We start from the raw sequence: 16813 nt of genomic DNA on the forward strand, positions 1-16813 counted from the left end.
CCGCTTTTATAAATTCACAACACAAACATAATAGGGTAAACTAAAAAACCTGTTTAACGAAAGGCCAGGTTCAAAGGCTAAAGGCAACGTGGTCATTCAGAGGTAGCCCTACGTGTTCATTGTTCCAGGCCAGTGCTTCTTCATCACTCGCCGGCCCCACTACTGCGGGCTGGTGTCTGAAAGCTTGGCCCGCATTTCCAACAATAACGCTATTATTGTAATCGCAATCAGAGAGACACGACGTCGCGCGATCTTATATTTTTTCAGTTATGTTAAACAGTGAAGCAAACAAAGAAATAAATTAGAACTAATCGTGGAATCGTGACTATTTCAATGTGCCGAATACGTATGCGTATGTTTACATACGTAATGTGTTTATCCAATTAGTATGCAGTGAGGTGTTAGTAAAATTTAATCAACCGCTGAAGTGAAATACGTTTTCCGCTTAATTAAGCTTATTCCGACGGTAACTGCTCAAGTTAGTAATTTCCGTGAAACGTATAAGTACTTGCTTAAACTCTCATAGAAATAGTCTTAATATTGAAAAGTCTACTTTTTAATTACTTTCGTAGTTGTGCATAGTTGAAGACTTAAGCATAATTGTTATTAGTTGTCATTATGTGATATAAATGTGCATTCAAAATAATTTATAAAGTAGTACCATAGGATAATAATAAATTTTGATTTTAATTAAGCATATTTAAAAAGTCTCATTAAATGAGAAGCCAGACCACAACCAAAGAAAGTAAAAACAGAGATCCTTATACAAAATACAAAATTATGCATATGTGTGAAGGTGTAATCCTTGAACATACATTTGTAAATTCTTACTAATTTATTAAGGCCATAACACAATATAACTCAACAACTAGCAGATATTAATTTTTTTGTTTATTTTTAAAAGTCCTTACATGTTACTTAAAATATAAGCAGCTGACAAAATATACAACAAAATAGGCTGCGATACACAAATATTCTAAGGCATCAAGTCCTTACAAATACATTGTCTTGATAAGTATAATAGAGAATGTGTATGAAATGATAGAAATTGTCTTGACTGTCTCTACTGTGATTTACTAAATTATTACAGCTGAGGACAGACTTAACTGAATCAATCTGAAAATACAAAACTGTTGTAGAAACTATTTTGCAGATCTCAATTCTAATAGTACTGAATGGCTTAACTTGTTCAAGTTTATTGTTCACAGACACAAAATGTTTTTACATAAAATAACAGTTACTATCGAATAGGTATTAGCTTTTCAGCTGGCAAAAGTTTTACAACACAATCTGTGCAATAATCAGTCCCCGCATTATCAGTCCACCTTGCTCCGAGGAAGCCTGTCTTTTGACATCCAACACAGAGGATGTTAGTTTGGAATACAGGAGTTGTCTCATCAAGAAGCCTCTGTTCTCTGGCCCCTTTTAATAAGTCCAACATGTATTTATTACCATTCTTGTTTTCAAATAACGATATTGAGTCATATGCCTCACTGCCATCATAAGGGTCTTCCATTTTAACTGGTACATGTAAATGTGGGAAAAATGTAGATTTCTTATACAAAAGGTTCTTTGTTTTATCCTTGTTTATTCGTTTGGGTGCCCGCCCCGGTATGGGTAAGCCTGCTTTAGCTAACTTAGCAAAATATTTCTGCAACCTGCTCATAACCTGAAGAGGTGTTCTCGTACCTAATGCATCGGCAATCTTTTTACACCTCCCAGGTTCTACCTCTGGGTATATTTCAAGTAGCTCCTCTAGTCTTCTCTGTTCTTCACACGACCACAACTGGTTGAATGTTTCTGGTTTGCTGTCAGTGAATTTTCGTCCTCGGACTTTGGTCTCGTCATCATCTTTACCCATATTCAAATTTTTGAGACTATGATCTTCACTCAATGTGTCAATTCCATATTTTCCCCAGTCAAGCTGTGGGATGTTTGCGATAGGTTGTCTCGGAGGGAAGTTCACTTTACCTTCCTTGATATCTTTCACAAATGTTATTGGTTCAGCTAAAGCTTTGTTTTGACTTTCTACCAGACCTTCAATATCCTGTAATGCCTTCGCTTTCTGTGCTTCTAGTTTAACGATGTATTTTAAAAGTTCAGAGTATTCTTTATTGCCCCGTATAGCTAAATGGTCCGTTTCAAAATAAAATTCACCTTCAGAATCAGAGTTTTCGCAGTCCGTAGTCTCCATGGTTAACGCTGAAAATAACACGTCGTTTGTGTTTAAAAACTGTAATATAAAATAGAGTAAACTGTGTGACGTATTAAAAGAAATAATGTCTAGTGTTAAAATATCTGGAAGCCCGAAAAGATTAAGTGTGAAGTTAAAAAACAAACTGCACAGTGTACAACATATTAAATGCAAACCTGAGCATCGGAGTTCCTCGCTGGAAGGATGGACTCAGCGGTAAGTAAAAAAATGTGTTTCGCAACCCTTTTTAAGTTTGGAATGTATGTATTATTGATAAATAAATAAAACGGAGTTTATTTCTGAAGACAAACAATATAATCGATGCTGCGCTTTGCGCATGTCACTATAAATGTCAAAATAATGCCAAACAAGATCTAATGTCGCGTTCTGAAATAAAAACAAAGGTAAGAAAAATACAGAGTATCATAATATGAAGTATTTTATAATACTTAATGCATTTTATAATACTTGATTACTTATGTATATGTTAAAAATAATGTTAAATAGCAACGAAGTAAAGTTTCAAAGCGATATGTTTCGAGATGGAAACCACGCCATCTACCGCACACGAGTCGAACTACTTCAACTTTGGCAAGCAACTAACATCGAGGGCCTCTTAGTTGAAACTTAGTTCGTATGCTGTTACATAGATGTCGCTTTACGGTGATGAATCTGAATTTGTTATTTTGTTGTATTTAAAAAGTTTGCGAACTTGTTTGCATGAAATTGACTTAATCCAACAGACACTTGAAAAAATATTTACATTCAGTCTAATTGTCCATTGCTGGGCACGCGTAGCTTAAATATTCTAAGCCTTTGCTAGGCACGGTTCTCTGCCCACTAGTCGAGTTTGTCATCTGATACAATACAATTTATTCAAGCGAACTATATTTTTATAAATTTATTAGAAGGTGTAATTTAATAAAAAAAATTCATATCCTATGATAAAACTACGCCAATGCTACAGAAGAAAATATTTACTAGGTACATAAATATATTTTCCTTTTCCCCTAAAGTGGTTTAGGTTAATCAACTCAACCGAACATTAATGTTCTCTTACAGTTAAAAAGAGTCATCACTGTCGAGGTCTAAAATGTTATTGTCTTGGGGGCTTGTAATTACACCAACGTCCTTGCCCTACAAACCCGTACAAAAGACATGGCTTTTTTACCGGACGGACGTTATCCGTAGAAAGGGTGGAATTGTTCTGAACTTACAAACAAATGTGTAAAAAATGGACATTCACAAATATAAACTAAGTTTTAGGAAATATTTTTTCGTAGGTAATAAGTACCTACTTACTCGTATAGGTATAGAATAAAAATAATATTACAAGTCGCGGTGAACGCAGGGATATAGATGCCGTTCACCCTTAAATTAATCGCGGTTCGAAACCCAGGCACGATTCAAAGTTATGTGTTTAATAACAATTAATTATATTTATTAATTATAACAATTAATTATTATAGCGGCGAAGGAACATATCGTGAGGAAACCTAAACGCGTGAAAGATCTTTAAAAAAACCTATCAAAGTTGTGTGAAGTCTCCCAATCCGCAAGTGGACAGCTCGGTGTACTATGGTTTAAAACCCACTTACTTCAAGAGGAGATCTTCGAATTGAACTCCATATTTAAGGGATAAGAACCTAATTATAATTAAGTCTATGACTTCAAGATCAAAATACATAGGCACAATACAGGTCTGTGTACATTACCTATCTATATCTAATTTGCATAGTCATTGTAACGATGTTTTCGCATTCGATACATTTGTCGGGACACTCAAGACCAAAGTTTGTTCGTTTGGGACAAAAGAACAAAAATCTGGCGAGGTGCCAACAATGACAAACTTCAGTACCTTTCCTGAGTCGGCCACTTAAGCTGTCATAACTGTTCTGACAAAACTTTATTGTTCTGTTTTGATTACTTTAAGTGTCTAGTTTCTACTATAGACTATCGATAACCAATAAAAGTCTTTTCACGAAGGTTTTTATTCAATTTACTTGATAGCAGGACAACGTTACCTACTGTGTATTATGTGTAGGTACCTACCTATTATTATTTCTGTATACGAATCCTATATACGAATCTAGACATAGATATTTATTGCAAATTCATTAAGCATCACTTGCTTGAATAGCGAATGAAATCGTATTATATGGGAGTTTTCAGTAAATTTGACGAATATTGGGTATGTACTTATATAGGTAAAATCTGCCACATTTATGGCCAAATTTCTTTTTTTTTTGAAAAGATTCGGTTCCGGTAATGGAACAGTAATCAATTACTGATGGATGATGATGTGAAATAATTTAAATGGATAACGTATTATTTTAAATGAGATAAGGAAGGAAACGAATGCCTATTACCTACTCGTATCTATTATTTCACTCTAAGTATTGATTCCAGTAAATATGTAGGTTGAATATTCAGGTCGAAAGAAAGCAAACAGCCATTTATCATGTTTCGTTTACACAATCACTGTTACTTTGAATTATTCACTCTGAACGCGAGCAGGCTAATGAGGGTGCCAAGTCATGTTAATTACTTTATGGGTGTAAAATATGTAGAAAAGCATGCGGGAAGCTGAATTCACTGCAGGAACCAAAGATTTATTGCGTTCTCGCTGGGTATCTAATTTACTTAACGTTACGGTGCCATTTTTAGATGCATACCTACTGAGTCTGAAGTCTACTTATTCCTACTAGTGAGTGTTCTTACTGCTTGCCTCATTAAAACAATATATCTAATAACGGTTCGGTTTGAGAATCAACGAACTTATGATATTACCACCAGGAAAACGGAGTGCAACCCTTTTCATGTGTATTGCAACATTGGTTGATTTCAATATTGATTAATAGGTAATGTATTTATTGATAAATTATATGCTTGTTTGTAAATGTTGACAAAAATTCTCCTTATCTTTAATAAATTTATATCTTTTATATTACCACAGAGACGTCAGCACCGAGCTCGTGTGTCGGACAAATATCGCAAAGGTGAACGCTCTAACAACTGATATGAACTACTAATGTACTAATGCGGGTTCGATTCCCGAAGGAACAAATGTTTGCGTGGCAAACAACATTTTGTTTCTAGTCACGTTGTATATAAGTATTTAAGCCAATCTATTACTTTCATCCACATATGTAACTGTTATTCAGAAGTTGAAATAATTGAAAATCTATTGTGATTCGAATTTAGTTAAGACAAAAGTTTTACTTAAAGAAGAAATCGGTCTAGTTTTTGAAACACCAATATTTTGAAAATAATCTAAAAATAAAGCACGATAAGCAGTACCACCAGTATAGCGTGTACAACAATAGATTCGTATGCCGACAATACCAACCCCACTGTCGTGTCGTGAAAAATGATAAATTATCGTGGACATTCAAGAAAATAATATTTCAAATACGTCTTTTTCAACGAAATTGACATACATATTTTATAGAACAACACATCTAGAGTAATATTATAAAAAACAAACAATTGCCGTAATAGGGTAAATGTATAGACAGATATGAATACATCTCTCTATTGATAACAGGCGGGCTAGAATTGCGTTTATTATGACGCTAGTTATACATATAGGACACAGGCGAACATCAAAGCAAGACGCGACCCCAACACCATGCTAGGCTTGGTTTCGCTACGTTATACCGCTTTATGCCAGATTTTATTTATGGAGACAGAAACTGGCTACGGTATCGCTGTTCTGATGGTAATAAATCATGGTTAGTTTCGTGTGATGATTTGAAACAATACCGCATTGAAAAAGCATAGCTCTTAACATATTCATTGTAATAAAGAGGTTTACAAGATACATATGTAGATACATATTAGAAGCTAACTAATAACTTTTTAATTTGATAAATGGTACAGTCAAAGCTGTAGTAAAAAGTATAACTTTTGCATAATTGCTTGAACAAAGAGTAATAAAAACAAATAGTTTTGTTTGGTCAAACCTAGACTATTATTCATAAGGTTAATTTATTAACCTTATGAAGTATAAGAACAAATACAAGCTCGAAAACATCTTTAACATAATGGATCTAGACCTCGCCAGTGTCTCCATCGACCCTACATACATATGTATTCGGGTATTTTCCTTTGGTCCTCTCTCTATTTATTGGACTGCTCACAACAATTTCCCGTCGTACTCGTATCCCTTGGATCCTTGGATATTGAATATATTTTGTAAACCAGCACAATAATTTGTATATCAATGCGACGGTCAATAGTATGTAAATTACAAATGTGATCCTTTCGCATTTATTACTATGTGTTGACAACACATAGTAATAAATACGAAAGTATTTCTTATTTTTCAAATTATATTTACAAGAATACAAAATTAGTCCAAAAAATAAACAAAACATCACATCTATTAATGGAACACCATCATAATAACAGTGTTATCATCAACTTTTAATTTATGATTTAAATTTGTTCATCTGGTAGAACGGCACTAGTAGCTCGCAGTAGAGAATGACTATGACATTTGAAGCTAAACAGAGTTACAAGATTTATTATGATCTTCAGCAAAGAATCGTATCTATTTTTGTAATTAATCACTGCCCAATAACTAATTGCTGGTACATATGATCGATGGCTTGTACAGTCAGCTTCAAAAGTAGGTGAAGAGGTTAAGGTTTCAAAAATACCAATACAACAAATCGTTCAGAAATAGCTGACCACTAGCCCTATTCTAGTCCCGGAACTACAGAGACAAGCTGACCACCCCTAGCCTCATAATTAGATTAACACTAATGCGTCAAAAGTAGCTGAACACAGATATGTCCAAAACTAGCTAACGTCACTATATGATAGGTCATTGTTCAGCTACTTGACACCGTAGTGCTCATATTCTTTGGAAACATTACGCTGATCTAATGACGTTCATCTAATTATGGCGCTACTTATAAACGCTTGAGTGTACCTATTGGTATTATTGTAATCTTAATTCGTATGTTCATCTACTTTTGGAGATGACTGTACATTGGACTAAGCAAGCCCAAACTTTATGAATTGGTAGATATACGTCTTAGACTTTACTATAGCCATGCATCAGAGCCCCAGGCGTATTGAATAGAGCGAATCAAGCTGATCATCTGTTTGTAGTTGAAACATATTTCACACTAACTTCATTTAACATGAGGAAGAATATTATTGAAAACTCATAAGCACTTATAAATATTTCAAAACGAATCATAAACATATTGTTTACTAAAAATGATAATATATTAGCTTAATATTTTTTGTCCAACATCCTTTAGACACCTTAAAAATTAATCACATTCAGTTTACAAACATCTTGTTATAAAATGAGCAAGCTTGATGAATGAGCTTAGCAAGATGAGTATTAGTTAAATCATTATATATTATTTATTGTTATATTTGTATTATAATAATATGTATTACACCGTTATCTTTATATATCTATATATATCTTTATATATCTATATATTATGTTTATTTGTATGTTAAATATCATTCCAGGCGTTATTCGGTATCACATGTATGATTAAAATGATTAAAATTTATAACAATTTATCTTTATACAGTCTCGTGCACGCATATCCACCATTTGTTAACCCATCTCCTTTTACAGGTCTGCTGGAAGATATTTCGTTAGGAATAAGTAGTACCTTTGCACGACATTTTATTTATAAGTATTTTATATTAGTTAGGGGTCGTTCAAGTATTACGTAAGCGCTTTTAGGGGGGCAGGGGGTCTTTGCTTTGCTTATTTTGGATGACATGGGGGGTAGGGGAGCCTAGATGATGATTACGTCATCGGTAGTGTGTTACTTGTTTACACGAATAGCAACCCTCACATTATCATTACTTGAAAGCGAAACGCATTTTCGGGGATCCCCGCAAATCATGCATACGTTTAGGCATTTTTGAAATTATAATTATAACATAATTATAATTTAAAAAAATACATGAATTGAAAAATGTTTACGTAAGCATGGGGGAGGGGGGGGGGTCTCTTCTTACTTTTGCTGACAAGGGGGATGGGGGGGTAAATAATTGTAATAAATCTGCTTACGTAATACTTGAACGGCCCCTTATCTATGTATGCATAAGTAAATAAATAAATAAGATGCAATCAAAATTATTGCTATAAACAAGGAACGAAAAAAGGCATTAGTGAAAGTTAAAGTTGTTTCATCCTAGAAACAAATGTGGTGTTCACAAGTTCTAAATTTCATGCACCATGTATAAAGGTCCCCAAAATATTGGCGGATTTAGTAATATTATTAAGTGTTGCCGTGACCACGATCCATGCAATTGGGTCGAAATATCGGCAATAATGAAGTTAAAACCGCGTACCGTGAGTACTTACCTGTTACATATTTTTAATAGGAAAAAACTCTTATCGTCAGGATTGAATTGGGGTAGGTACGCACGCGGGTTGAGTTACGCGGTCATTTGTTTTTATGTACTTTTTTTTAATTTTGGAAATTTGCAAACGACTATTATCCGTTAATCCTTTTACTGGGTAGAGAGCTAAAAAATCTTTATAATTAAATTAATTATTAGTACTGTTTTTATTCGCTCACTGCTATTTACACAAAGGTTGATTAAGGGAGAATTCTGCCCTCACGTTATGAAAGGCGCTAAGAATATTAATTAACTAAATTACAAGGCTAAGGAAAATATAGCGGTGTTACTTCCGTAGTAACACGGTATCGTTTTAACGAGTCTACGTGTTCTACATCGGCACTCGTACCCTACAAATTCAATCTAGTGACTGTTCCAAGAACTTCAAAAAGGGTGCAAAAAAGCCACCCTAGAAAGCTGCTGACAGATTTGGCAACTTCTAGTATTGCAACTGCTCTGAGACACGATAAACTTTTTATATCAGTTGGCCTATATATTTAAGTATACTACGTTTCTTTTTTCGCAAGTAAATTACACGATTTCTAAGTAGATTACTGGGTTTGATGGTGAAATGGAGAGGTAACGATAAAATGCCCCGTTATTCGCAGAGAATGTCGCGTAAGATCTTTCGGACAAACATGTTATTCCATCGTAAGAAACAACTAGGAGCCATTCTTCGTATGCCGTACAGTATTTATAAAGATAAGATGAAAACGATATATCGTTTGAGCTTTTCCTATTAAAATGAGTTTTTTTATATAATATAGGAGTAGCAGACGAGCATGCAGTCCACCTGATGGTAAGTGGCTACTGCCGCCCATGAACATTTGTAATCAACCCCAGATAAGATTAGATATTCCTACCTGAGGTCGGCCACAGATGCGCCGCTACCCTGAGGACTAAGCTGGAACGCCTCGGAAAAGTCTGTCTCCCTTACCACACCCTTCAAACCGGAACACAGCAGCGCCTAACACTGCTGTTATTAGGTAGAAATAGGTGATATCATTTGTAAGAATAACTGCAGTATAAAACAACAACAAAATATATTGATTCACTTTAATAGTAATTGAATCTTGTGTGAAACCACGGGAAATAGCTCGCCATGAAATAGAAAACGAATATAATCGCCGTGGTCTTAGACTTCTGGCATGTAACATAAAGTACGTCCTTTACCAGCTTTCTACTAATTTAAGCTGGCTAAATGTTATTAGTTGCTTGTTCGTTAATTTTACATAATTAAGCTATATTTACTGTTCGTGATGTTAACACTCATTTACGGACAATAAATGTAGGTGATAGAAGATAGATTGATAGATTGATTACAGATGTCCACGTGCAATAATAGCCACTTAGTACCCTTAGTTAGACTGCTTGCTCGTTTGGCACTACACATCGATATTTTGTTAATGTGTACTTAAAATAATTTTACGTTTAAGAATTGCAGATAATTTAAATTCTTATATGTACCTACCTACTCGTAGAGATATAGAAGATGATATTACACTGCAATTTCAAACTGTTAGTACTCCAAAGATTAAACACAAGGTTTTGGCAACTCGCGACTATAAAGCGTGCGTTGACTTGACCCACGTTTATCGACCTGATTTGTCAACAGTTACGATCTGTACATTAACACTCGACAGTGCTCCAGTAACCCGCATAGTCTGTTTAACTGAAGAGCTCGTTTTCGAAATTGAACGCGCGAATAATCCAAAAGAGACAAAATCATTTTGTTTATAAACCCACTTCTATATAGTTCTTAAAACACTCTTTTAGCAATGCGCAACTTGCTTAGGTACCTAAGCTTCGAGGGTGTAAGGATTATACAGACCTACGTGATTTCACGTACGTTTCATAAAAATAGAGAGCTTATAACATTAATTGTTACAAACAGATGTACCTGTATGTGTATGATGTAGCAAACAAAATTGCTTCTTTTATTTATTTCTTTTTATATTGTTCATGTTGTCCTCAAAGGTTCGTGAATGCTACTTGTCCTATATTCCTAGTGTGGTAGGTTATTTCCATATTAATATTTTTTCTAATTGGACAAGTTCCGAACCATCCCAGCTGCAGATCAGTAATTGATTGCTAATGACGATATCTGTTCACAATGTAAAGTTACAGTAACCACTGACCAATAGGTTCAGTGTATACATATATACTTGGTAATAGAGATGTCCGACACTTTGAGAACGGTGAGACGCCCTGCGATCAGCTTGAAGTCACGTATTTCATTTGCAGCAGTTCAAAGAATTACCAGTCTCTGCGAAGTAAACATTACACTTAATCTTATTGACAACGGGACAAATCGTTTACCTATTTGTGTTTGAATCAACCTTTCACGATTTGGGAACGGGGGAATTCAAGGGTAAACTTTTGAAGGAAAGAACGAAAGCAGTATTTTAAAAGTTTTACTGTAAGAGTTGCACCAAAACAAAGTATTGAGGCGATAATATCATAAAATTGTATTTATGTTCAGTGTGAAAATAGATCGTTCTCAGTATAGGCGCATACTTACTTGTAGAGTCTCGGCTACTAGCTCTCAGTAATTCAATTCTATTGAACGATAATGCAATTACATTGCAATTATTTTTAACTTATACTCACACATGGTATTTAACTATTTACCTTAATAATATAATAAAATAGATAGGTTTTCATACACATAAATTACTAACATACATATACACATTTCTATGTGTATATGTGTGTTGCCTTAATGGCGTACAGTTAGTTCTCTGTACGCCAATTAGGCAACGCACAATTTGACGAGACAAAAGCCAAGACTCCTAATTTGTAACCGAATATGTAAAGAATTGGATGTCTACGCAAATAAATACAATTTAAATGTCTATATGTAATTTAAAGTTACCATTATATTCACGCTACCAAAAGAGAATTTGTTAAAATGTTGTCTCTTTGTTTAGGTACACTAGTGGAGAAAGATAATCGAAAAATACTTTAAAACTAATTACATTAGCCATTAGCATTAGCATCTTTAAGGTTTATTGTTATATGTACTTAGTTGCGTTTTATGGTGTATTTTAATTGCGAGTAAAAAGAGTGGCAAAAATATTGCGTAGCTACAATCTGTAGCTACGCAATATTTTTGCCACTCTTTTTTATGACGCAAGATGCAAAAAATTGTTCGCAATTTATTTGAACAGTGTCTGCGATGTTTCCAGGTCACAGCTGATGTGAAGGCCGGGATTAAAATGAATTTTGAGGACATAGCTTAAAAAAGTGCATGTTCAGTTGATATGAAATGAATTTTGGTCTTTTTCTACACCTTCCATTCGACGTCAAACTCTTCCTTTAGTGTTTCACATATTCCATTCCTTTCTGAGAAAATTAATTACTTTAAGCCTAACAAACATTTTATAATATAAAAGATAAAAAGCCTATGTAGAGCCTAGACATACATCTATCAGTAACTTGTAGAGCTAATACGCATTTTAATTTGAAAATGTTTACCTTACTTATAAGCTAACGCGTGCGGTCTTAGCCAACGTTTAAATGAAAACGTAATTCAATGAAATGATCTACAGACATTTAATCTAGAACTTAAGTGGGAGCAGTGCACCTGCGATCAACCTTACAATGAGTTCGAGCTCTGCGGTAAGCGCAAGTATCAAACCGCAATGTTAGCCGCATACTAGTAAATATATAGCCGTACTTAATTAATAGTTGGAAGAACATGTGTACAGTGAATGTCGAATTCAATTACGGAGTTTATTACAGAACCTCACGACATCAAACAGGCAATCAAGATCGTTTCTGTTATGACGCTAAAAATTGTAGATATTTGTTTACTGCTCCTACTGCTTAATTGCTTATATTTAAATGTACATATTACATTACATATTACATATTACATACAAGAGATAAATACAATTTTTTATTCATTTTTTTATTGAATCAGTAGACAATTATAAATGTAGTATCCTTTGTGTTGCGATGACTGTTCAGCATTTACGTAATAAATCCGAGCGATTACCGATAATATTAAGTATTACGGGGAAACACGCCTTAACAAGGTATATTAATGTAAACATTTCCGCGATTAAGGAAAATAGGGCCTCATGAAAGATTAGCGAAAATCTCGTAAGCCGAGTATTACTTTGCCTGTTATTTTTAATATACCGGCGGAAATTGACGCATCGCCATAATAATCAACTAGGTCTACCATTAAACCTTATGAATAGGCCCTTACGAGAAATAATAAAATACAAACAGTTCCGTAAAGAGTTCCGTCGATTTTATTTGGAATTCTATCATCAGCTCCTGTACATAGGACCACCTGGAAACTATACCCTTTGAAACAAAAGGATTTTTCAAATCACTCTAAGCACGTTTGAGTAATCGGCGAACTTCTATAAAAAGATTTCGACGAATTGAGAACCTCTTCCTTTTTTTTAAGTCGGTCAAAAGATAAGAAAATCCATTGATAAACAAAACAAAATGGTACTAACCTGTTTTATCTTTATATATTTATATAAGCAAAATTAACAGTCAAGAAAAAGTGAGGTCACACAAAGGGTTCTGTATATAAGACGATTATTTAACTACAGCAAAAAGTTCATAGTATTCCTAACATTATGCATATATTCTAAGGATCGCTATATTCAAAATGCTTATTACAAGAAGTATCCCAAATCTCAAAAACAGGTCAACATATATTATTCAAACCAATTTCGTTGAGTGTTTTTAACTTGATATGTTCGTTTATCTTTTTTTTTAATATTTCACGTCATAGCTACGAATAAAATACATATATCCGAACATTTACAAGAGGACAAGTCAAATTTAAAAGCTTAATTTTTAATAAGGTCATAAATATTAACAAAATAAACTATTTAAAACAACAGTTTAATAATATTTAAGCAACAACAAACTGCAATTCAATATCCGAGCGACTCACCTGCGCTCCGTCAAAGTTGGATTCAAACCAGAAGCACTTTGAAAAAGTTTATCACGCTATACCTACTGAAGCAAATTCGAGCGCCCGGCGAGGGCGGATTGCAAGGGTGCCTACTGCCTAGTGTTATTTCACTGAAGCGACACAGCAGTTCGGCTCAGTCGCTGAATGGCATCCGTGTGCGGCACACCTCCGCTCTGCCAACCCCTCTAACGCGGGAAACATAAACAAGTTGACCAACAGGAACTGAGTTAAACTGACGATAACACTCGCGAAGTGTAAAGTGCAAGAGTTACTTCGAACACATTGTTTGTGCAAGTTGATCCGACTTTCCGGCGTGATGTAACGAGTTTGCCCTATTTACTAATGCGATTGTTTTGCAGTGCAGTGGCGGATGGTTACTATTGTCTCAGCTGACTGACACGTGAATGTTGTTTAACGTGATATGCGCCTGTTAGCACGTTTGCTATAATACTGATCAGTGAGAGTATTTACCGTAAAACTTTAAAAAACAACCATATAAATTTTAAACTTAAAAAAGTTTCAGTTCTTAAAAACTAAATAAAATCTGTTCGCGTTACTAAGTAGAAAGTGTAATACTATTTCTTACCAAAAGGATATTATAGTAAGAGCTCTTGAAACTTTTACAGTTCGACTAAGTGCTTTTAAAGTAGGAAAGTATATTGAACTTGTGTTGTTGTAGAATAAAAAATGTTTAAAAGCTTATTGTGAAGTTTGTGAACGAATGATTAATGTTAGGATACTTTATATCTACCAACAATAGGTAGAATATTATTTTACAATAAATAAATAATCCTTGTCGTAAATAAAAGTCGTAAAAAAAAATACTACGGTTACTTAATAAAATACGGCATTTCAAAACTAATACGTATGGATATAACTCATTATTAATTAATAAGCAGATCTTGCAATTAAAAAACACTTAAGAAACAACTAAAATTCAGGAGAGAGTTTTGGTCAATATAAACAGCGCTTTATATTAAATTGCGAGAAATAGAAAAACTGACTTTTCCACAACCGAGGTAAACATTTGGATGGTATGCGATGGTCGCACAATGTTGTGTTTGGAGTCGTTGATGACCAGATGGCGCGAGCGAGGGGACCGCGAGGAGAGGAGGGCGCGCTCGCGCAGCCTCTGCTCCTCGGCCGGCGACGGCAGCTTGCTCCAGCTCCTCCATAGGAGGGCCAGCAGTGCTCTGTGAGTCATATTATAAGATTCTTCTTTAAGTTTTCTTTAAGCTATGTCTTAATTTCACGCTAGCGTCAACTCAACTTTTTATTTTTACAGCAGTATAGGACTGCTGATCTAAAAACGATATCAAATATGTTTAGATCGACTTGGTTATATAAGGTATTCCAATATTTTCATCTGTGGCATCTCCTGGGGCTACGTTAGATTTGATTCCATTATGTTTGGAATACGTCACTAACGTGCATTTGTGGCGGCGACCGCTTCAGATGTTTCTTAAGAAAAAGAAGTTAAAGAAGCGCAACAATACGCTAAACAAGATCTTGTTTATTGTCAACGAAATATTTCATCTTCCTATATACATTCTTAGTTATAAATGTCTTAAATAAAAACTCATAGTGACCTTTAAAAAATCAATACACTTAAAATTACCAAGCTAATTTGTCACTTGCAATTTTTATTTAGTAGTTTGCAATTTTTACTGCAAATTTCTATTAGTGTCTTTAAACTTATTTTTAGTACTTATTTTTATAACTACTATACATATAAATAGTATAGACATCTGTAATCTACTATAATACCAATATACTAATAATAACCATTATCTTACTAAAATTACTATTCGTTCGCATAATCCACGATTCTACATGACTCTACTTACATTATTCGAAGTTAAGTAGTTAGTGATGGGCTATGTTATATTGGTAGAACCCTTTGCGGTTCGACTCCGGCGGCACCACCGCCCCACCTATTTCTACCTAATAACAGCAGTGTTAGGCGCTGCTGTGTTCCGGTTTGAAGGGTGTGGTAAGGGAGACAGACTTTTCGGAGGCGTTCCAGCTTAGTCCTCAGGGGTAGTGGCGCATCTGTGGCCGACCTCAGATAGGAATATCTAATCCTATCTGGGGTTGATTACAAATGTCCATGGGCGGCAGTAGCCACTTACCATCAGATGGACTGCATGCTCGTCTGCTACTCCTTTATTATATATAAAAAAAACACTAATTATATTCAGGCCATTAGCTTTTAAGTTCAATGCAGGTCTAGTCGTATTCGTCACTCGGCTTTATCGTGCCGCTGTGAAATATGGCACGCAAGGCGGATTTTCAGATTGATGGTAGCGGTGCACGCAGTGGCTGCCCAAGGGCGGCGGTTCAATAATCTTTTGTAGAATAGCTATATCTACCTTCTTACATGTGTTTTAATGTAATTAAACGCTCTAAACACACATTAAAAAGGATCTTTAAGAATTCACGAGGGAAAGACAAAACGCAATAAGCAAACCCACTTAGACGTCTACGTCACCTTTCCTTCATCGCACCACTCGCCGAAGGATGAAGTTCCATCCACATCAACTAGACCCGTTCGGTTTGAACGTTCATTTTTGCCGCATACGTGAAAAATGTGGAATGAACGTCCTCCTGAGTTATTCCCTCAGGAGGACGGAAGATAGGCGACGGTGACTACTTTCCATCAGGTAACCCGTCTGCCTTATCGTTAGATTACATATAAAAAATAAATACGTAGGTTATACTTTTATTACTTGTGTTACGTGATCTGAAGTGTGATGTTAGACCCTCATTTCTTCCGATTGAATAAACAGAATGAGAAGAAATAAATGTTGCTTGAAATGAAGCTCGTTCAATTATTGTATGTAATAGCTATGCAATTTATGTTTACCTAGTACTTATCAGATACTCACCACAACGGTTAAATTATTAAAGGACTAAGACTGTTTGTCCACTGCACCGTCACCGAGCCGATACCTTCCGAGAACGAGATTATTTCGGGCCGATTTTAATAAAGTCGTGACGGCAATAGTTTGTCCACTGCGACCGATATCGGCAGTTTGTTTTATTCCAGCTGTCACTCGTGTGACGGCTGTGTATGGACAAGTTCCAATGTGTTTTACATTGCCGGCTCATCGGCCCGTTAAAAACTCGGTGGCGATCTAGCGGTCACGCCGATCTACTCATAATATCGGCGGCCGGGATGACGGTCCTCGGGCGACGGACGTTCGGTGGACAAGCTGCTATAGTAAATGTATGTACGCTACTTCGGCGCCGTCATACATTATCGGTATCGGGTCGGTATCGGT

General features: G+C 35.2%; 2 protein-coding genes across 2 annotated transcripts in view; one reads left to right on the forward strand and one right to left on the reverse strand.

Annotated features, from left to right (window-relative positions):
- Positions 1–874: 874 nt before the first annotated feature.
- On the reverse strand, positions 875–2543 carry Atac1 (Ada2a-containing complex component 1). Its single transcript, XM_073079048.1, has 2 exons — positions 2371–2543; positions 875–2202 (listed from the first exon to the last, which is right to left on the reverse strand). The coding sequence occupies exon 2, from the start codon at positions 2192–2194 to the stop codon at positions 1241–1243; it is 954 nt and encodes a 317-aa protein (XP_072935149.1). The 5' UTR covers positions 2195–2202; positions 2371–2543; the 3' UTR covers positions 875–1240.
- An 11950-nt stretch (positions 2544–14493) lies between these two features.
- The window catches only part of LOC140746899 (GTPase-activating Rap/Ran-GAP domain-like protein 3), a 75521-nt gene continuing 73201 nt past the window's right edge, over positions 14494–16813 (forward strand). Inside the window, exon 1 of the mRNA XM_073079049.1 lies at positions 14494–14724. Coding sequence (XP_072935150.1) covers positions 14561–14724 — 164 coding nt within the window. The 5' untranslated portion in view covers positions 14494–14560. The remainder of the gene's footprint in view (positions 14725–16813) is intronic.

This window comes from Epargyreus clarus, unplaced genomic scaffold, assembly GCF_041222505.1.
Source record: "Epargyreus clarus isolate Ecla_fem2 unplaced genomic scaffold, WU_Ecla_fem_2.2 ptg000014l, whole genome shotgun sequence".
Classification (NCBI taxonomy): Eukaryota; Metazoa; Arthropoda; class Insecta; order Lepidoptera; family Hesperiidae; genus Epargyreus; species Epargyreus clarus.

Excerpts from the sequence above, each read along its gene's own strand:
- Atac1 (XM_073079048.1), bottom strand. The coding sequence starts at position 2,194 with ATGGAGACTACGGACTGCGAAAACTCTGATTCTGAAGGTGAATTTTAT.